Raw genomic sequence first — 21,446 nt, forward strand, 5'->3', positions numbered from 1 at the left:
ATATTAAAATCGCATTGAATATTAAAGCGTGGTTCGTCTCGATTTGATTCAAGATGTAGGATTTTGTCAATTATTAATAAGCAAATGGAGTTCACTTGAATTAAAATAGAAGTAAAATGAAGAGGAATTTCCTGAAATTTCGTTCATTTAACTGAAAAGTTAATCATATCTCGGTGTTTGTTCAGAAATAAAATTCACTCCATTCAGGTATTCGTCCAGAAGGGAAAATGCCAAAGGTGTGAGACGTCCCGTCACCGTTGCCCTATCGTAATCCGAAATTTCAGTTTATTTGCAGAAATAAATTCGATGATGAAACGAGAAAAAGAGATAAAAATCTCCGCCGCGCCGGAAATGTGCTTAGCGTGTACTGCATTTCCTCCGTTAACGTAATTTCGCATGCTCGCGTTACCGCGGATGCACGTTGCACCGTTGCCGCCGTGACTCAGAATGGAAAGCCGACGTTATCGTTACGTTATTTTTCCTTCTTTTTTTCTTTTTCCCTCGTAGATTCATTGTTATCGCTCCAACGCCAACTGGATTGCAAGGTGTCTCCTTTTGTTCGTATCGACCGGTGCCTCGTATCGTGAGTGTTATCTGGCGCTTTGTTTGTTTAGCGGCCTAGGCGTCCGCGCGGTGCAGCTTTAAAACGGATAATCAGCAGCAACGAAGGCGAGCGAGGCATTTGAAAAAAAATCAGAGAAGGCACGATCGTGCAATCTCCAAACAGAATACGCGCTCATGAATCATCACTCAACCTTTTTCTGAAATCGTCCGAGTCATCCATTCCGGCAGGCAAACCTGGCACACTGAATTGTACTTTGAATCTTTCGATTTCAAACGTCGCAATTCTTGCGCCATGAAAATTCGTTTTCGTTAAGAAACTAATTTACTTGGAGATACATTTTGACGTAAATTGATATATAAAGATAAATATATTTTTGATAAATATTGCTTTGCGCTCAAAGTGTGCAAAATATGTTTAGCGGATATAATTCCGTTGTCTGTGCATCCCTCACGCGATACAGATCGCGTACGAGATCATCGTAATTTCAACAGTACTTCACCGTTAAATAATAGACAGAAATTACGAGTAAATTCCGTATCGTCGGAATCCATTATCTGATTAATCGCCACAATACAAACAAAGCTTTGACCATTTCGAGCAACGGGAACGCTACGCCCGTGGCAGAAATAATTCGTCTACAAGTTCTCGGATTTCGAGAATGTCTTCGCTGTTTCCGTTCCGGATGTTCCGGGTAAAAAAGTAGGAGCAGCACGCGGACGACGGCAGACACGAGACGGACATTTCTTCCTGACTTTCTAATGTCACTTAAGCACCGTAAGGATCTTTTCCTGCCTTCATCCGTTTATAATACAAATTCGAGCGAGAGTAATTGCGGCCTAACAAGACGCGCGTTTTATTATATAATCCAACAGGCGCGGATAACGCAATCGGCATACCACTTTACACTTTATCGATGACCGGCGGGTTAATCGCGTGTTAAGCGCTTTCCCATCAGTTTTAATAGCTTGTGTGAAAAGCGTAGGTGATAAATGAGCGCGGCGAAGGAAAAGTTATACGGGCGTAATAGCATGGGAACTCTGCGGTCACGTGCGCCATTTTATTTATGAGATGCGAAAGGATGAATGCGCTCGTGTATCGTTCCTCCGTGAGGTGCTATTTCCGGCATAATTGCGGCCTGACTAAAAGCGAAAACGAACATTGAACGCGATATTACGACACGTACAGATACTCAAATAAGACCTGGGGTAATTCATCTCTGCAGAATTTCGTGTTCTCCAATCGAAATGGACGTTGCGATTTGATAAATGATATTCTTATGTGGGTCAGTCATAAAAAAAATATCTTCGTAACGACGTGGTTCCGTGAGAAAAATGGCTGATGCATAATGTGGCGCGCGAGAAGGGAAATTTCTTTAGCTGATTTGCGCGCTCGGGTCAAGGATCATTACGTAATAACGTGCGATTCTAAGTTTTCGTCCGAGCTTTTAAGGATTCTGGAAAGAAAGATGTGTGGCCTCCTGTGGATGATGAGTTTTGATAGTCGGGTTAGTAAAGTTGTATTAAAAAAATATTAAAATATACGATAGGGGAGACTTGCTCCGCACACAAATTACATATACAGCATATTGGCTATTGTGTGTTATATCTGCCTTGTACCATGTAATTTGCTAATTATCTCGCCGGGAAAATTGCGGAACAGAAAAGGGAGTTTATCCAATCAGAGATAAATTGGAGGATCCGAAATAAATGATCTCCATTCACGTGAAAACAGTTCTCTCCGGTAAAATCGTTTTCGCTGAAGCGCTGAAGCTATTTCAATGGAAAATTCTTATCTGCGAAATACTGCATCAAATCTTCATCAACTCCTCCGACAAATCGACGAGTCTCTAGGAACGGAGGAAAATCTAATTAATTCCGTTTGGCACTTCAAGACCGGCCAGTCAACAACCCTCATTATAGGTCTTGCGGAATTGACGTTCGTGAATTCGCCCTCGCGATATCTCATACATTCCAATAAGTAACATTTCCTGAATAAATTTACTCTCGAAGTGAGCAGGACTACGAATAAGCTGCAACCGTGGATTCAATTAATACGTAACAAGGTAAATAATTAATGGGCGTACAGATACATCGAATTACAGTTGCGGATTTCGGAATTGGCCAATTAACGAGGGGTGTGTCGCAAAAATCAATATTCTGAGGGCGTATATGAAGTTTGTATAGAGATTTCGCTTCGTACTGTAATGTACTTTTCTATATTTCATGTGCAACAACAAGTTCTTAATGTGTCATCTGAATATTTGAGGATAATTAAAGATTGTTACGATGTCATAATCAGATGATGAAATTAATCTGATCCGATATTATAGTAATTAGCGTAATTTTCAATTATCCGAAGCTTTTTTCATGTTATCGTGATATTACTTTAATAGTTAATATATATGAATGGTTAATCTGTAATATGATTTGCCTCTGCATTGTGATTCACAAAAGAATGTTATATATTTATGACAATGCTATTAATTAGCGCGTGAAACCTTTATCTTGCCTACGATAATAAAAATATACTTTAAATATAATATAATAGATATTTTTATGGTAGATAGTAGACAGAAAAATCAATTCAAGGATGTTAATTAACATATAATGACGTTGTATATTTTTTCTACCTCCCCAACGACTCATTTCAATTTATCGTTAATAAGTACTCGTGTACACAAAATTATTTATTCTGATATTGTCTTTGTTCAATTAATATCGAATCTCGATTTTGTGCTTTCACACGAGTGTTACAAAAGTTAGGAATTATACTTCTCATGTAATACCGATCACATGAGTCGTGTGGTTGCTAGCGGAGCAACATTTGAGAAGGCACACCTGTCTACTTCGCAAGAATCTTTCTCTCTCTTTCATGAATGTATATATATATGGTATACATTATATATATATATGCCATAGAGTTAACGGTCGATCGACTCTAACGACTACGCCTTATTTTTAACGCTTTAAAGCAACGTCAGCGGAACCGGCGCGTGTCCATTCTTACGTGAAAATCGGGAGTAACGGGTCTGCAACTTACAAAGCCACTCGACACAATCGCTTTTCAATTAATATTAAGATGAGATAATACTCGATGAAAAAATGAGAATTACATCGCGTTATTAAGTGGACCATGCTTATCAAAGTCAATTGCGCGCATCCAATATTAAGAGTTAGTTAACTATCTTAAGCTGCATAATTTTGAAGACGTAATCTATTTCTGAGCGTGTTTACGTGCAAGGTGCAAAGTAGTTCACAGCTAAGAAACGTCCTGCTAAACAAGCTTTGAACAATAATTACATTTAGTCGGAAATTTCTGTAGAGAAAGTCTCATTAAACAACAAACAACGCCCATGACATTGTGTACGCTGCTTTATTCAATACATTTAATCATTCGTTTAAGCATTCTTCTCTTACACTTCCATTATTGTGTGTTTTCTTCGTAAAAGTTTATTAAGAGTAGTGGGAAATAGATTTGGCTGCTTCCCTCTGACGATTGAAAGCTTTTTCCCCACGCATTATCGAGGGTTGCGAGAGGTTGCGAGGGTTGTGTGATTGATTATTTTCGGGTAACCCTCGCACATTCCAAGATATAATATTATGACATTGCGTTTTCAGTAATCTGTATGTGTAATATATATTGTGAAATTATTTAATTAATTGCAATCATACTGTAACACTTTTCGATGATTTTATTTAATTATCTTGTCAATTATTTGATATTTCTTTCTCTTTTCTTATTCTTCGTCTGATTTAAACGAAAAATTATTGCTTCGTGAAAAATTAATATCGTTTGTATTATTATAACCGAAGCTGTGTTATAATATAGGTACTTTCCACTGTTATTCATCACTGTTATTATTGAAAAGATGAGTCTCTTCGATATCAACTTATATACACAGAAGAAACGTTTATCTTTGCTATCCACGATTCTTGTGCTCTGCAAGTTATATATGTCTATTCCTTACTTGAAATTTTTCTTTATTTTCTGCACTGCTGTAACCTTGACAAACGCGAACGACGCTTTCTTATTCATTGCTCCGCTTTCGTTACCGTCCGTTAAATAAAAAAGAGGCCAACTAACAGAAAAGATTATAAGCTTTCAAGAGAATTCCATTGCTAAACTAAGACTCTATCTACCCGTCCGAATCTGGTGCGCGTTGCGGCTGTGAAAACCACAGATGAAGCAGATGGAAACCACGGGGGTATTATTCGCAATCGTCAAATTATACTCTCGCAGTTCATAGTCTCGTTAAATCCTCCCCCGTGGAGAATAAATTCCGAGGTGGAGAAGGAGAAGGGGTCCAATTATTGCAAAACGTCGATGTACGAGAACGAATTCGCACACATCGCGCATATTGACGAACGCAATTCGTACTTTATATTTCTAAAAGACACCCTCGTGACTCCAACATGTTTGACATACCCTTTGTTCCCTGTGTATCTCCCCAAGTATAATTAATTACTCACTACGAGCAGATCCGAACGTCGTCCTGTTGTTGAAGACGGCAACAACTCCGCATTATCGTCTCCGTGTGCCTCTGTCTCTCGCTTCTCCCGGTAATCTCTCTTTCTCTCTCTCTCTCTCTCTCTTTCCTTCTCTGTTTCTCTTTGGTAAGTCCACAATGAGACGCTCTCGCGAGGTATCAGGCCGCGGTATTTCGCGATGACCCACGCACGTTCTATATCCCCCTTCCTTTATCCCCTTTCTCCACCCCCCTTGTTCGCGATCGCGCGCTGTCTGCACTACACCCGCGGGGCACAACACACGGTACCCATGACGACGCGTTCGCTCTCTCTTTCTCTCTTTCTCTATCTGCTTTGACACTCAGGAAGACTCAGCGACTCCGAGTTTCTGTTCATCCGAACATCCGATTCGGTCCGGGTTACTCTTGTCTCGCCGGCGAATCGAAACGTGCACGGACGGAAGTGCACGAGCTTCAGTGAACGAGCGAGGAACCACGCGGGCTGACTCTGCTCCGATTTGGCGCCAAGTGACACGCGAACGGCGAAACGATCCTCCCACGACGAGGCACGGCGCGCTACTGACCGTCGGCTGAGGCGTAGCAGCGGCGAACGCTCTTTGATGCCTTTGAGGCGGCCAGTGCCGCACGCATGCGCACAGCCGCGGTAAAAGGCGACCCCAGGTTCTCGCGATCGGCGACCAACGACGAAAGATTTGGCCGGGAAATAATGCTCCGTGTTTGCCGAGCCGTTTGTCTCTCCTCGACAGGTGGAATTTATTTCATTCATCAAGCGAAATGCGCGAGAACTTCACACTAGGATGAAAGAGAGGAAGGGGAAAGTAACGTTGAGGTAAAAAACCTGATGATCGCACGAATGATGCACGACCGAAAACATCTGGCGAAATGCGATGTTTGCGAAGCGCCTTACTCTTGACGGCACGTCCTCTTGTTTATCGACACTTGTGAGGGTAATGAATTAACGATATAATTAACATGCATATGTATAAATGCATATGTATCAAGGGTTTTCTTAAGCAAGCTTGTACAGAGTTTAGCCAGAGAGCGGAAGAGCTACCTAATTTATTTTAATTGACGCAGAGCTACCTCGAGGCGCTTTTGATGTAAAAGATGCATAATGCGTGTGATGCATAATGGAATATTCCTCGTAATATTTTCGAGAAATATTGTCTCAAAAATAGCTCTTTTTAAACTTTTGTAATATTTGACTCTTACAACTTTTCTCTATCGAATTTGCGATTGATCTTTAATTAAAGGAGATATTGCAAGTGACGGAGCGGCACGTCGCAGCTATTGAAGTCGTGATTTTTCTGTGTCTTGCCGAAGGTGATTCGAGAAGATGACATCATTGGCTGCAATGGATTACGTATTCGCGCATACCGATCTGTCGCGAGGCACAGTGGGACTCTAGTAAAAGGCGGAAATCCACAGGCAGGATGATAATGTCATGAATGCACAGCATAGTACCTATTGTTCTTCATCGGATTTTCCGGAACAGCTGCCTTTGAATGTGCCCAACAATGATTATGTCCGACTACAGGAATCATAACGAAAAATGCTTACGCTGATGTGGAGCATCTGAATAATTTAGTCTTATTAAAATTTAATACGATAACCGATCTTATTACTGCATAAATGTACATCTAATTCGTGACATAAATTTCATTAAAGTCAGACATAAATTTAACTAAAAGAAATAAGAAAACAGATTGTTCTCGTTAGCACAAATGTATATGTGAAGAATAATAGCACTTCATATTTGTACTTATATATCTTTCTTTCTTTTTTTCTCTCCCTCTTTCTCTATGTAACATTTTTTAATGAGAATACATTGCCGCAGGATATGATCGATGTTGCAAACATTTGTCTTGGAGGAAGCATATGTTGCTTATTTAAATGAAGGAAACATGAACTGAGATGAGAGTCGTTATTTGTTATCTCTGAACATAATTTTACTGTTCGTCAAAGAGACAGAGAGAGATTCAGGCTCGTATATTATACGGTATTTTTCTGCGAACAATAATTACCTACGAGTAGACACGTACACATGTGCGGATACCCAGAAGAAAAAATACAAAAGTTGTTGGCGTGACGTACACCGTTATGCTTGCCTCCTCATTACAAGCTCCGTCTTCGAAAATTGGCACGTTTAGCGCCGGAAACCATGAGCGATGACGATGACCGTTCTCATTGCTGTTTTTGAGTCCGAAATCACTTGCGCAGGAATAATTACATGAATCTTAACCGTTAAATACAGCTTCAAGAAAAAATTGCTTGTTATCGAAAATACGTCATTTTGCGCGTGAATAAACTTTAAAAACAACGTGCTCTAAATGTCGACAAGTGCGAGCAAAAGAATAATATCGTAAACTAATAAATCTTATTAATAATGAGTAACGCAACCGAAATTTTTATTCTACGAGGCACTCAGCAGCTACCTATAAAACAGAAACTCATATAGATTTATGGAAAGAGAGATTTTCTTGAATTTTTCGGTCCCGCGGAACTCCGCTCGTCGAGTGCGTTCTACGCGATGGCGATATGCAAGGCCATTATGATTTTATTTTTTGCGTAAATCGCGTCGGCCAACATTTACATGTGACGGCACGAGGGAATGCACTTTTCCTCGCGCTGTTCTGTACACATGCCTTATCACACGTCTTTGTGATAGAATAACGAAAATCCGACGTGTGCATTTATTATAGCGCAGAAATGGCTTCTTGGTTACAAAAACTCCATTTGCCTGCTTAAATCCTTTGATTGTAATAAGCACTGATATAAAAATTTGTCTATTATTTTTCATGCGATTCATTCTTATTTACTTAATAGAATAACGTTATAGTTATAATGTTTATTAATATAACGATAAGTTAAGATAATCATTATTATAGTTGTGATAATTAATTCCGCTTTGTTTAATACTAATATTTATTTTATAATAAGTAATATTATGTTTATTGTATTATCATATCTGTCGAAATTTTTATGATCGTGGGTTGCGATCGAGGAGCATGGCGCGGACATAATGTAATGTAAAAATTTACGATCGACCTTGGCCTTCCAGATATTATCATGATGATGCTATTAAAACTTCCCTTTTAGGATTATTGCGCGCCGTCGAAAACTTTAATAGCACTTCTCCACGCGCAACGATTAGTTCTACTTCCGGGGAACATTGTCGCTATAATATATGTTCTGCGTAAGCTCATTTTGGCTCATTTTTCACTCTTTCACTCTTGTCTTCCGACAGCAAATATAATGCCAGCGACTTTGTTCGCCAACTTTCAATGAACAAAATTAGCAGCCACAACGCAAGCGGTTTCTACGGTCTCAGCGAGCATGAAAAATGTAACGTGACCGATTACAACCTCGATGTGCTAGCCAGATTTTTATGATGGAGCTCACCGTAATCGCGGTTGTCGTAAGATAATGACAGAGCGAGGGTTTCACCGGTGTTTCTTTGTCGAACTCGCAGACTCGACAAACAAGTTTTACATTCGGATTTGTGCTCGCTGATTTATACGGCAAAAAGGCAGAAAGATTTGCACGTAGATTGGCGGCTAGCTCAAGGATAGTTCGTGCGTTCAACAACTCTCGAGTAAGCGCGAGTGCGGCTGGAGTTCTTGCGCGCACAAATTCGATTCATAAATCTTGCGAGGAACGGATGGCGCAATTCGAATCGCGAGCGGTTTGACAAATACATTTTGAGTATTGACGAGTGAATTATCAGTTCATTACGCAATGTCATCGTTTGATTTATGTAGGTAAAATCGATAATTCACAGTGAGTCAGTGGCATAACGCTCCGCAGGTGCGCATTTAGGGAATTCCGCAAATCAATCACGAGGCGGGATAATGATGGGCGACGTCTGCTCGTTGCGTAATGCACAATTCATCTTGTGTGCCGTTTCTTTAATTACTTCCTACAAACATCGGATAACAAAACAGGGCAGTCTTTAGCTGAAATACGTTCTCAAAAATATTCGTGAAATTCGTCTTTTCTTGCAAGATAAACAGAGCTAAAGTATACATAAACGTAAATTTCTTAACGCGTGGATGTAAACTTCAAGTTAACTTTAATTCGAGAAAGGACTCTCTTCTCAAGGTAATCTATGAGATGAAAGTGATCGCTATATTTCAATTTGACCTGGACCTACGCCTAACGTTCCACGAATGCAGTTCGGATCTTCGTTCATGCGAACGTTCGCCATGAAACTTGCAAATCCAATTTTCCGGATTACAACTCGGGTTAGGAATTCCCGTTGCTGGAAGGCTGGACTGGTCGAGTTCGATTTAACTCCGACGAGGCGTGTTTCAGAGAGACGAAACGTATTTCGTCCGATGCTCTGGGGATCTTTAAAGCTAATATCAGGATATCGCGTGCACGCGAGGGGCCACAGGTGGTGCATCGATGCAGGTCTGCATATCAGGCGACATGGAATTATTAACTACCTAACGGGCGCCATATAACTTAATTAATTAATTACTATCGGTGCGCTGCGATCGCAGCACAAAGCACTCGCGTAAATATGCACAGAAAAAATATTACACGGCACAAGTAAGAATTTGTTGTTCGTAAATCAGATAATGTGCTGATTTTTGTAATTATTTTGAAATGCATTGTAATTACGATATTTTTCTTGGATTTTTTTTAATTCGGTTTCGATAAACATATTAACATATTACGTTACTCGTAAGAGTATGGCATGTGAACGATGTATGCTATAAATAAAATCGATCACACGCCCCTCACCGAATTATCGGTAACACGAGCGATGGAGCTTCCCCCGATATATCGCAGCTGAGAACGTATGCGTGTTCAATGTCGCATGATTCACGCATCGGCATACATACAAAGTAGTAACGAAATACCTGCGCGGAAAATTTATGTATGCATGACGTAATCGAGAAACAAAATAAGAAATTCAGAGCAGATACATGCCTTTCATGAACGTGTTCAACTGTTACTACTCGTAAGAATTTTTACAAAAGCTCGTGTAAACTTGTATGGAATACATTTGCGAAGCTGTTTGCTATATTTGGCCCTCTCACTAAACTGTCATATAATTATTATCAGGATTTATACACCAGAAAATAAGCGCAAATTGTTCCGAAACTGGACTAGCTCCAAATCAAAAGCGTTTCAACTTTTCGAGTTAATCGACCTGATTTACGTGTGTCCATTGTGCGTTTTTAGACTTATATCGTGCGCGTGCGTCGCTCCGCGCTCTCAAAAATCACGTTCCATTTAATCGCTGGCGACGAACGGGAACAAGGTTCCCCAGAAAGTTGCGAGGCTTAGAGCCGGCTCTGACATTAGAGAGGCGGAGGTTAAAATCCGAGAGGATTTCCTTGACACACGGCGTCAGTGCCGACCGCCATTGTTCGAATTGCCTGCGCTAATTCCGCGATCCCCTTATATGCATTAACTGCTCCAATTAATACGAGGAGTGACGTTAAACTAATGAGACAGAACTTCGATTCAAATCAATTAATGCGACACATCCATAATGGATCATGATGTAGCAAAATTATTGCATTATATAATCCGCACGAGTCAACTTTGATCCGCAAAGATTAATCACAAGATTGAAGACAAGAAATGAAATCAATATCGTTTTTATAAATCCAATCTTCGATAATACAAAATATATTTTACGTGAATTATTAATATGTTATCGTTGTCATTTATTTCGCATTGCTTTCCGCAATCTCCTCAAGATCTGGTCGCGGTAATTTGCAGGAGATTCAAAGCACACGGATTATTCGAGTTTGAATATTGACCTCGCTATCTCAGGAGGCTCATCTTTTTATGTGTAGGCGATCCTTGCATTCTGCAAGGATGCTTGTCACACCAGCGAGATTGCTTTCCGGTTTTGGCAAGCTTGAATAGACACTGAAAACCGTGCCAAAGCCACGGCTAATTCCGCGTCGAAGGAGCAACTGGCACGAATCGAGTTGCAATACAGGGTTACGGAATTATAAGGCAAGGTCGTCGCCCAGTCCGTCGTCAATAAGGTTAATAGAGGACGCGGCGGCCGAGCGATTTCCTTGGCACGGCCGGTCCGCGCTTTAATCGAGTTACAGTTTGTAACGACAGCGAAAATCTATTTTACTGCCCGAGAGATATAACTCCGGAAACTTCGATAAAAACTGCATAAAACTCGCCATGCGACCTCATCTCTCCCTCGTCCTTTAAGAGCACTTTAAAGACTCAGCGACTGCTGCTCCCATCACGAGCGTTCACCAAGCTTGCTCGTGTTTCATTATTATAATTGATTTATTTAACATTTACACAAGTACGTATCTATATATCTCGATGTCTTTGATGATGCATATGCGGTAATGGATGATATACGTGATGTTCGTACGTAGGTATCATCATTATTAATTACGCCCACTCTCCGGATGGGGAAAGAACACGAGTGAAACGTGAAAATATTTGTTGCCAGTCGATTTACGTCATTATCGCGTGATTTCAGCTGTTACTAACGTCTGCTGTCGACGATAAAACGACGCATGGGCGCCGTATAGAGAAATTCAATACCTCCAGTCCAGACGCGCGGTGTTTATTTCCATAAAACTTGTAATTTATCCCGGGGGCGTATCACCCCATTGGAAACGTCAAGCGTGCTCGACATACAGCGCGAAAAGCACGTCGGTGAAAACGGTCATGTCGCGGATGTCACGTTCAAATTGCGGCTGAACGACATCATCGCGATTATAGAAAGCGGAGGTAAATCAATCGCACGAATGCACACGCGGAAATGATGCGCGGAAATAAATAAATAAATGACGGAATAAATAACGGAACTTTGGATACCCTGGAGGTTCTCGTTCTCATGCAACGCGCCCTCGGGGTGATAATCAAATTGGAATACTTCAAACGAGATCGAATCGGGACGAAACGTTTCGCGCTTACGAACGGGCTGCAAAATCATTGACGCTTATCATCGTTCGCTCGAATTAATTGAAGCGCATGAGGAAAATAAACAATTCTGTAAAATGCAAAGCGAATAGTGAAACGGAAAAACGCGAGCAATGTTGTGATTCTCTCTTTTTACAAAACACACGTGCAGTTCTCGTTTATACAGTGTCGTGCAAACGCACGACTGAATGCACGCGCTCGCAGTGAAATACAAACGAATATATTTCACTCACTGTGCATGCTTTACAAAGAGTTACGAATTTTTCGTAGTCCTTTTTCCAAAAGTATCTGTCGTTTTTTCTAATTAATCTTAGCAGGAAGCTCAAAATAAGTTTTTTGCTACATGCAACGCAAATATACTGAGTTTACGGTACTAAAGTTTCGTATTTCCTAATAGGAATTATATGAGTTAAGAACAACAAAAAAGTGGAATTAAGCACAAAGACGAAACTTTAGTACCGTAAATTGCCATGAAATGTAAGCAGTCGTTCTTTCAGTATTCTTTGAAAATTTGTTGAGCGTGAATATTGTATAATTTATAAAACGTTAAAGTTTTATGTTTAATTTTAATGTTTGTTACTGTGCTTTATGATTCTATGGGGGCGCATATGCGAGACTTCTAAATCTGGAAAAATGCTGGGCGAATGCAGATAGGGAAAGCGAAGTGCATTGTAGCGTCGGACGGTGATTCATGCGAGATTTCCCTGCTGCCTACTTTAGAAACTAGAAAAATTGCACCATTAAGAAACCATCGTTAGAAAGCACGCCGGACAAAAGTACCAGAAAAGCGCGCAAGAGTTCCAAGTTCTCTTGAAAATCCCCTCTATATCTTCTAATTGAAAAATTTTAATTGTACATGTGTTCGCTAATTGCTAGCGTCAAGTAAACACGCATAAATATTTCCGCGAGTAGAAGCTATTTTAATTAACTTGTTTTCCAATACCGCTGAAACTAAGCGGAAAATATGGATAAAAGTTGCGTAAAAACGTGGTGCGCATACACGAACAAATTTTCCAACCCGCTGTGAAATTTTTGCCACTCCTAGAAACACGCGCGAAATTTTATCCTGCAAAAATTTTGTACAAGTTTTGCAACCGTCGCAAGCTCGATAGTTGGCAGATAAAATGCTTGAAACGTTGAGCAGTCAACTACAGCTTCCTCGGCGGAAATCGATCGAGGTTGTTCACCCTTCCTACTTATGCGAGTATACACGTACCTAGTGTTCATTCGTTGGCAGTTTGCCCGATTAAATATTTTATTCTTCGCCGACACTCTCTCGCGGCTGCGTATGTGTCACGCGGATCGATGACACCTGACACATGCGACGTAACTTCGTCGCTGAAACGAAATTAATAAACTAGAACTGCCACGCGCTACTGAAAAGCAAGTAACAATATCTACTGGACATTATATTATTTATTTGTTCCGTCGTGGCGTGTAATCTGATTGACGCACATATCGCCACTCTCCTTTCTGTAAAGTGTAACAATGTTTAATTTAGATTTAGTGTTTTAACTGCTTTCATCATATTTCTCATAAATAACTACGTGGACAGTTGGAAAAGTGTCTGTGAATATGAATTGTATATTGTATAATTGAACTCTTAAAATCACATTAGTATTTTCCAATTTCGCAGTTTCCTACATTTTTAATTAATCTCCTGATGCACACTGGTTGATATGTTGATTAGCCAGAAAACTAAAATAAAAACTAGAACAAATTTTAATTTTGCATTATATTCGATCTAAGAAATATACGATTATAATATCTAATTACGAAGAAATTGCGCAGACAATTAAACTATTAACATCTCATGATACATTAGAGAATTATTGCCTTCTTGGATATTACGTCATTTTCAGAGGGCTTTAATAAATTAATCGTATAGATACTTATAATTAAACGTTTCACTGAAATCTCGTTTCCTAAAGTTAAACTTGATGAAAAATCAAATAATTCTCTACTAAATTGTCTAACTTGTCATAACAAAGTATTCATTAGTTTTAACAGTCATAACATATAAAAAAAGAAACGCAGTCATGTTTAAAAATTCTTACTCTGAGTATTGAGCTAGCAGTAATAATCAATGTTAATTAGAGAGATACTTAAAAGTGTACGCAATTGCGTGACGCTTCTCTTAACGAAACTACTTACCAACCTTTTTACATAACAACCTTTTGGATTTTACAGAATCGTCTTGAGTAATAAATATACGTATGATATACCGGGGTTCGATCGATCTATCGTAAAACAAATACGATCGCGTGACTACAAGAACACGGACTTCGTAGTGAGCAGGATTTAATCTGCTTAACAGGCGCGACTCGCGCGATTAGATTTGCTTTCTGCAAATCTTCCGTATATTACGAGAAGATCGCAGCTTCTATCGTGGGATTACCTCGCGCCAACACCACCACCACACACGTGTCTTAATGCACTATTTATTGAGCACTTTGTGCGATAAATATCGCAATGTGTTATTTAGCACCGTTCCCTTCACATAGAAATGTGCTGCGCTGCCGCGTTGCGGATTTCACGTTCTATAGTACGGTCTGTAGGTAGACAGTGGGATGTTATTCTTCGATAAATGATGGACATCACCCTGGTCGTACTCCACGTCGTTGTAAATCCCGCTCTGGTTCTGAAATATCAATTAACTTGTCAATACGTGATTTAATTGAATCGGCTTTTGTAATTAGAACGATCAGATAATAATACGAACGAGCTAAATAAATGTCAAAATTGAGCGGCTCAAATAATGTTAAAAACATAGAGGGAGAATAAGAACGACAACTCTGTCCGAGAAATTTGTTCATTTAAATGAGATTAACAAGAATTCCCTCATGAAAGTATTAGTTTCTGATTTTCATCTGGAACTGGCTTAATTATTAAATTTTTTTCTATCTTTCTCTTTGTTTCCATCTTATCACATTTAGTAATAGAGAATTAAATATATCGGAAAAGGCTAGAAACTAATCATTTACTTTCAAGATAAATTTCTTTCTGTTTCATGTAATTACAGCGTTCAGTTCAATAATTGGTATCGATTTTATCTTACCAAGATAAATTTCCGAATCAGCTCGCAACATTTTCAAGATTTAAGATCTCACTGGAATAAATACTTCTTCGCGTTTTATTTTCACTCATCTAGTCATCTATTCGTCTGCTCTTCTTATTTTTCATAATTCATCCATTCTCGTTATCGTTAAACTACCGATGTATAATACGCTCGACAGCTTAATGGATAATTACCGCTAATGAGGACCTCGACTTCGGCCTCGGCACATGAAAACCACTGCTCTGAGGAATTAGGTCGGCTCTGTCCTTATCCTGCGGTTCGGAATCCGAGCTATCTGGATCTGGTTGGGGTCTCTGACGTGACCGTGGAGGGGCCTGCAACCGCGGTAATGGGACCGGAGGTAACGTTCCATGGACGCTCATGGGTGGATAACCGAACATCGCCGAACTCGGCCGTGTCGGACCCATCGGTTCGGTCTTTCCATAAGAAATAATTTTCATTAATTCATTTATTATCGTCGATATGATAAGTTTAAACGACTCAATCAGAGATATCGATTATGGGATTAATTAGTAAGGTTGACACATACCGCGTAAACGTTTGCTGTGGCCATGTGCTCCCCGAAGTGGGCCCACATGTAGGGTGGCAAGTTGGTTGGCGGTCCTTGCTTTACGGATGCTAAAGTACCCACGGAACCGACCCTTGCTAAATTTCCTATAAATTATTCGTGACTTCAGAGCCGTGTTATTCTAGGAGGAAGATCAGATTTAATTAATGGGTAATTGATTTTACCTGGGAGGGTACCGGGCATCCCACCTTGGATGTAACCGTACACCGGAGAACCTACAGATTTCTGTTCGCGAGACCACCGTCGACTGAAAAAGAAATAATTAGATTTAAGTAAAATTTCATTTTCCTCAATTCGTAGATATAATTACCTCCACATGACGAGACAGACTAGCGTCAGCACTATGATTATTAAGGCAGCCACAGACGCGCCTATGGCGACGCCCAAGACTTCTCCGTCGAGTTCGCATTGCGCCCCATAATAATTGCCGGTGCACCTGAAGATTAGAAAAGTTTACGTAAAAGTCTATAAATTTATTTAGCACAGGTTTGCATAATTGCGTGGACTTACGCGCACTGCATCTGGTCTCCTTGATAAGAGCATGTGCCACGATTGTTGCAATGACTTGAAGGACATGCCAAGCACATCCTACCGGTTTCATTGGGATCATCCTTGTGAGGATCCTTCAATCCTGGATTGCAGGCGCAAGTGAAACCGCCGAACGTGTTGGTACAACTGGCGGAGGAATGACAGTCGTTCAATTCCGACGAAGCGCATTCATCTAGATCTAAAAATTCGAACATTTTTATACTTAATTGTCATTTGAATTACAAACTTTAACAATTCTTAAATTGAGAATGATATGTTTGCGTAGATTTTAATCGAGATTTTAATTTATGATTCAAAGTCGCAGTAATTACTGTTACTGATTATAATTTATTAATTATAATTTACTGATTACCTTGCAAGTTCGATATAGATCCAGGTGGGCTGTCCACGTATAAGGCACTATTTCCGATATTGTTATTTCTTCTGTGAATAACACCTAGCAAATGTCTTTGGAGCTCGCCAGCTAAACTTGGTCTGGTCGTTCTCGGCTCGTAGGTGAGCTTCAGAGTTGCATTTACAAAAACTCCACCTTGCCCTTGGCTCACATCCCCTTGATAAACGTTATTTATCAGCGATCCCATATACTCATCGGAAAATGGCGTCATAGACATAGCAGATTCAACCTGTGTAAAAAAGTAAAATAAAAAAATTAATGTAACTAAAATTGCATGTAACATATTGAAATAAGTATTGAAATGCAAGTAAAACGAATTTTAAGTATGTGTCATTGAAAGAAGTAAATAAAAAATGTAATCTAAAAGATATCGATCATCTTATTGATCTTCCAGGCACATTCAATTTATACTTACAGCTCTGTTCGCTTCATAAGCGAGAGTTTGATAAGACTCTGAATCCTTATCAGCCAATCCTCGATCCCACACGACTTTCTTGTCATAAAATTTGTCCACCCTGATCGACACGACGATGCTAACGATTTCTAAAAAAGTAATATATCGAATATGCAAACCGTGGTTCGTGCAATGTATCTCTCCATGATTTTCGTTCACGTTCGCTTACTTTTGCACGGTAGTGAATGCTGCAATCGCGCGTATCCGGGCTTGCATTGACATGCTGATACCCCTTGTACGGTCGCACAAGCTTCGTGTTGACTCGCGTCGCATGTGCTCGTGTCGCCGACGATGCAAGTGTCTATTCTGACAGGTGGCTGCGTTGGTCTTCGATACAACGGTGGCTGCCTCCGATTAGGTCCAGTTGGGCGTGACGTGACAACGGGAGCATCCGGTTGCGGAATGGCGAGACTACAAAGAACAGAATTTTTAGTCCGATGTTTTATCCATCGTGGTTTTACCGAACCATTTGTCTTATCGTTGGCGTAGAACTGTTTTGTAGACAACGTGGAAAATAAAACTGTTAATAAAGTCGTTAAATATGACTAAATTGTCTAAATAACGTATAACATATCATGTACATAATTTCTGCTGGATGATATATTGGAGAAAAGATCAATTTCAATTTTAGAACCGCGTCATGGAACTTACCCGGTACCAATAATGGGCGGTGCTTGAGTCCTAGTCGGTTGTATGTGCTGGGGTTGTACATGCGTGGGTTCGGGTGTTCGATCCGTGTTGTCGAACAGATTTAGGTACGTTCTTTTGCCATCGATGCTTACAAAACCTTGTCCACCGACAGCGGAAGTTAATATCACGTCACCGCCACCTGAGTTCAAGGATACCCTAACGCTCTCCCCTGAATAAAAGTAGAAAGTCACGCATTTGCTTGGAAAGGAAATGATAAATTTGGCTGCATGTTTCGTGAAGATTAATGTGATATTCAATGACTAAGATATATGTAATGAAGGAAAAGGAATTAAGCAACCAAAAGAAAATTACCAGTACTTCCTCCAGGCCCCTGAATTGCTGATACGGTTACATCAAACACGTCACCGTGAGATGGATGTCTCGAAGGCGCGTAAGGCCTCTGGCTTGGTAATCCTTGCGCTGCAGTGTAATCCAGAGTATCATCTAACACAATTCCGGGTCGTGGTCGATAACGTTCGGTAGTTCCTGTTATAAATACGTTATCGATTATTTGTGATTATCAATTACATTACACTCAACGGATCTCTTGTGAAATAATATCGAAAAATGTTTTTAAAAGAAAATTTGATTGTGGAGAAAGCTATTATGTTTGTCTATTTGGAGACATATTCTCTAATAATAGTTCTCTATACAATTAATCAAATTTTCTTTAAAAAAGTTTCTCGATATTTTATTTCATAAGAAATACAATGTCTATATCACGCACATTTATGTATAAATTTTTACATGCCTGAAATTTTCGTGAACATCGAAGTTGTGGTATGAACGACGCTCTTCTCAGTCGTGCTCGAGCTCGTCGAGTAAGTCGTAGGGAGACTATCAGTCGGCGTCGAAACGCTGAACATTGGTTCGATGTAATCGATATCAGGCGTTCTGCTGGGTTCCAAATTTACCACGCTGGACTTAGTAGTATTAGCGTTCGTGTCCGCGGAAGTTGTGGAGGTCGGCCGCAGGACGATTTTCGTCGAGGTAGATTCAATCACCTGGACTGACGAACTGGTCTCGATGTTTAACGTGCTGGTTGAGAAGGTCTTCGTCTTTGAAGCGGTTGGAACGATCTTCTCGGTCGATTTCTCCGTCTTAGATGCTTTCTCGTCGTTTTTCGATGATTTCGTAACTTTGATTTGAGTGTTCGAGGACGTTGTCGTTTCGGAGGAATCTGGACGTTGCGTTGTGTGCGCTGGAGAGACATAATCCGCGGTAACGCCGAGGATCAACGTCTCCTCACCATTGATCTTGTTCTCCTTCAATGGCGTGTGATATTTGTGAATTATATGGTGCTTTTTTGTGGATTCCTCGAGTTCAGATTTTTTCGTATTATTCTCGATGGTTGAGTCATCGATCACCGTCGTGGATTCGTGGCGATCGTTGTCGACGCTGGAATTACTCGTAAAAGTTTTAATATCGTCATCGTCAACCAGTGTTCCCTGATGACTAGCGTCTTTCTTTATCGCGGAGCTCTCCTGGGGTGTTTCAGATTCCGGTTTTAGATCGTACTGCGAGTCCTCCGTCGTCGAGAAGTTCTTGTCACGATGGAAGCTGGAATCCAGCGGCGGCGGCGACGGTTTATAAGGTAATACCGGTCGTCTGTTTCCACCTTAAGGAGAAAAAAGGATCAGTATCTCCAAGCAATTTTCTGTCTGTTAAGGTGGAAATTTTAATTATAAAATTTTACGCTACATGCTCTTGCATCCCGTTATGTTAAAGCACCCATACAGAGTAAATTAATTAATTAAGTCGCCTAATTATTCACGCAAAATATACGACGTACTATGAGAAGAATCCCAACTCCATGGCGGCACGACTTGTTCGGGTAGTGGTACTCCACTGATGAAGGGTCTAACGGGTCTCTCTGGTGGCAACTGATTCAACAATGGTCTGTCAGGTGCAGGGGGCTTCTCGAACGGGTAAGGATGGGATGACGTTGGCGGTGGCGGTGGATTCATACCGGGAGTGTTAAAGTCGGGCGGTAACGGCGGCACATCCGAGATTCTGGGTGGTCCCCTGTTGTTGATTCTGCCAACGCGATGTTACTATTAATTAGGTAACTACATAAAACGATTTGGGCTATGTGTACATCGGCATCTTTATCTAATATAAATAATTTAATATGATACAGATTTTTAGTTTTTAGCTGATTAAGTAAGTATTGTTGAACATAGTTTAACTTGTCTGTTCTCTCGATTAATTAACATCTTACGCAACATTGCGTGCATATTAGAGTGATGACTTTTAATACCTCGTGGCTTGTATCGGCCTCAATGGCCTCACAGTGTTGGCGGCCACATTGACGTTGCCATTGAGTAGCTTGACAATGCCGGTGATAATATCCTGTATATCGGGATTTGCTTGTCTTTGGCCAGGTGCGGCAGTTTGCAGAATCGGTGGCGGTGCGTGCTCGCTATAAATCCTCGGGATCTCTTGACGACCTCGCCGATCCGTTACTGGTGAATGCTGTCCTCGTGGCTTCGGCACGCCAACCGGCTGATGGGGCTCCGACAGGAGATCTATTCTCAGCGGAGCCCCTTGTCCTTCCCCCGACATCGATTCGCTAGTCGTAGGTACTATTCTGTTGGTGTTGATAATTATTTCGTGATGTTTTCAGCCAAAATATTTAAAATTAACTTAAGAAAGGATTTATAAGTAACAATTATCGTTGTGTAGCAATTATTTATCAGATTAGTTTTTACCATATTATACCATAGTACCATATTATTCTAAGTGATTGTGCTTAGAAATCAAGTTGACATAACTGATATTTTAATAAGTGCGAAAATTATTAACGATATATTCGCATCAGAAAATGTAACTGTATTATTTTTTAATTAATATTTCTGAAAATGGAATATGACTTACTGATAGTACTCGCCGGCTTTCACCTCGATGTTATTGCCGTCGATATGAGCCACGTGTTTCGACGATGTAAGCTCGTCGATGGACTCACGATTCGTATCTGTGAATACGAACCTGCTTTCCTCCCTGTCATGATCACTGACGCTCCTCGAGCTTTCCAGATGAAACGCCGGGATGGTTTTCTGAAAGGTCAAGGTTACTGGTCGACTCTTGCTGGATGTTTTTTCAGGACCAGTGTAAGCGTTAGCACTTAACACGATATTTTCCCGAGACGCTCGAGAGGATGTTTTATCGTTCTGTATGGCCAACGTTCCTGCAAATAAAAGAGAACCAGTGTCAACCGTACCGCAAACACTCTCCATGTTCTCTGGAAGGCAGAGAAAAGCGGAGTATCATAAAATATATTATAGTAAATGTTCTATTATATATAATAAATAATCTCTCGCAGTGAAAAAAAACATTACGTTGAATAATAATGTACTGTAATAATAACTAATAACAATAACAATAATCGTAAGCAACAACAACGCACTTTTGCTTGTATTTTTGTTCGCCAATCGAACTGAGAGCTAGAACCTTCAGTCTTTTTCATGGCGGGAAGCAATTGCAGGAAATTTGATTATATTGCAGATCTGACACGTGGGGGCGATAAACCCGAATGTAACGCGTGCTGGTACTTAACGCGAATATTAAAACGGTAAACCACTGAAGTGAAGGCTATTAGAGGCACAGTCGCGTAAGGAATATTCTCCATGCTCGAGGAACGCTGTATAATACCTGCGTAAAAGGCTAATGAACCCTTTTCACGATATCGCATAAACGCCGCTATTTACGGTGAACTGATTACACCTGCGCGACTGACG

At 40.4% G+C, this 21,446-nt stretch overlaps 2 protein-coding genes across 2 annotated transcripts in view; both read right to left on the reverse strand.

Annotated features, from left to right (window-relative positions):
- The window catches only part of LOC105285455, a 43,479-nt gene extending 37,844 nt beyond the window's left edge, over positions 1-5,635 (reverse strand). The window contains exon 1 of the mRNA XM_011349668.3: positions 5,035-5,635. The gene's annotated coding sequence lies outside the window, so the exon portion shown is untranslated. The remainder of the gene's footprint in view (positions 1-5,034) is intronic.
- A 7,906-nt stretch (positions 5,636-13,541) lies between these two features.
- Positions 13,542-20,974, reverse strand: LOC113562328. Its single transcript, XM_026971500.1, has 15 exons — positions 20,587-20,974; positions 19,970-20,299; positions 19,502-19,746; positions 18,461-19,327; positions 18,022-18,195; positions 17,671-17,878; positions 17,189-17,430; positions 16,981-17,108; positions 16,524-16,794; positions 16,133-16,349; positions 15,933-16,058; positions 15,787-15,869; positions 15,584-15,708; positions 15,228-15,470; positions 13,542-14,616 (listed from the first exon to the last, which is right to left on the reverse strand). The coding sequence occupies exons 1-15, from the start codon at positions 20,943-20,945 to the stop codon at positions 14,509-14,511; spliced, it is 3,726 nt and encodes a 1,241-aa protein (XP_026827301.1). The 5' UTR covers positions 20,946-20,974; the 3' UTR covers positions 13,542-14,508.
- Between the last annotated feature and the right edge of the window lie 472 nt (positions 20,975-21,446).

Source organism: Ooceraea biroi, chromosome 1, assembly GCF_003672135.1.
Source record: "Ooceraea biroi isolate clonal line C1 chromosome 1, Obir_v5.4, whole genome shotgun sequence".
NCBI lineage: Eukaryota > Metazoa > Arthropoda > Insecta > Hymenoptera > Formicidae > Ooceraea > Ooceraea biroi.

Bases quoted from the DNA above. Each gene is read 5' to 3' on its own strand.
- LOC113562328 (XM_026971500.1), bottom strand. From the start codon at position 20,945: ATGGAGAGTGTTTGCGGTACGGTTGACACTGGTTCTCTTTTATTTGCA. The intron at 18,196-18,460 runs GCATGTAAAAAT...TATTTATAACAG, and splicing joins GATGTTCACGAAAATTTCAG to GAACTACCGAACGTTATCGA. The intron at 17,879-18,021 runs GTAATTTTCTTT...ACTTTTATTCAG, and splicing joins GGGGCCTGGAGGAAGTACTG to GGGAGAGCGTTAGGGTATCC.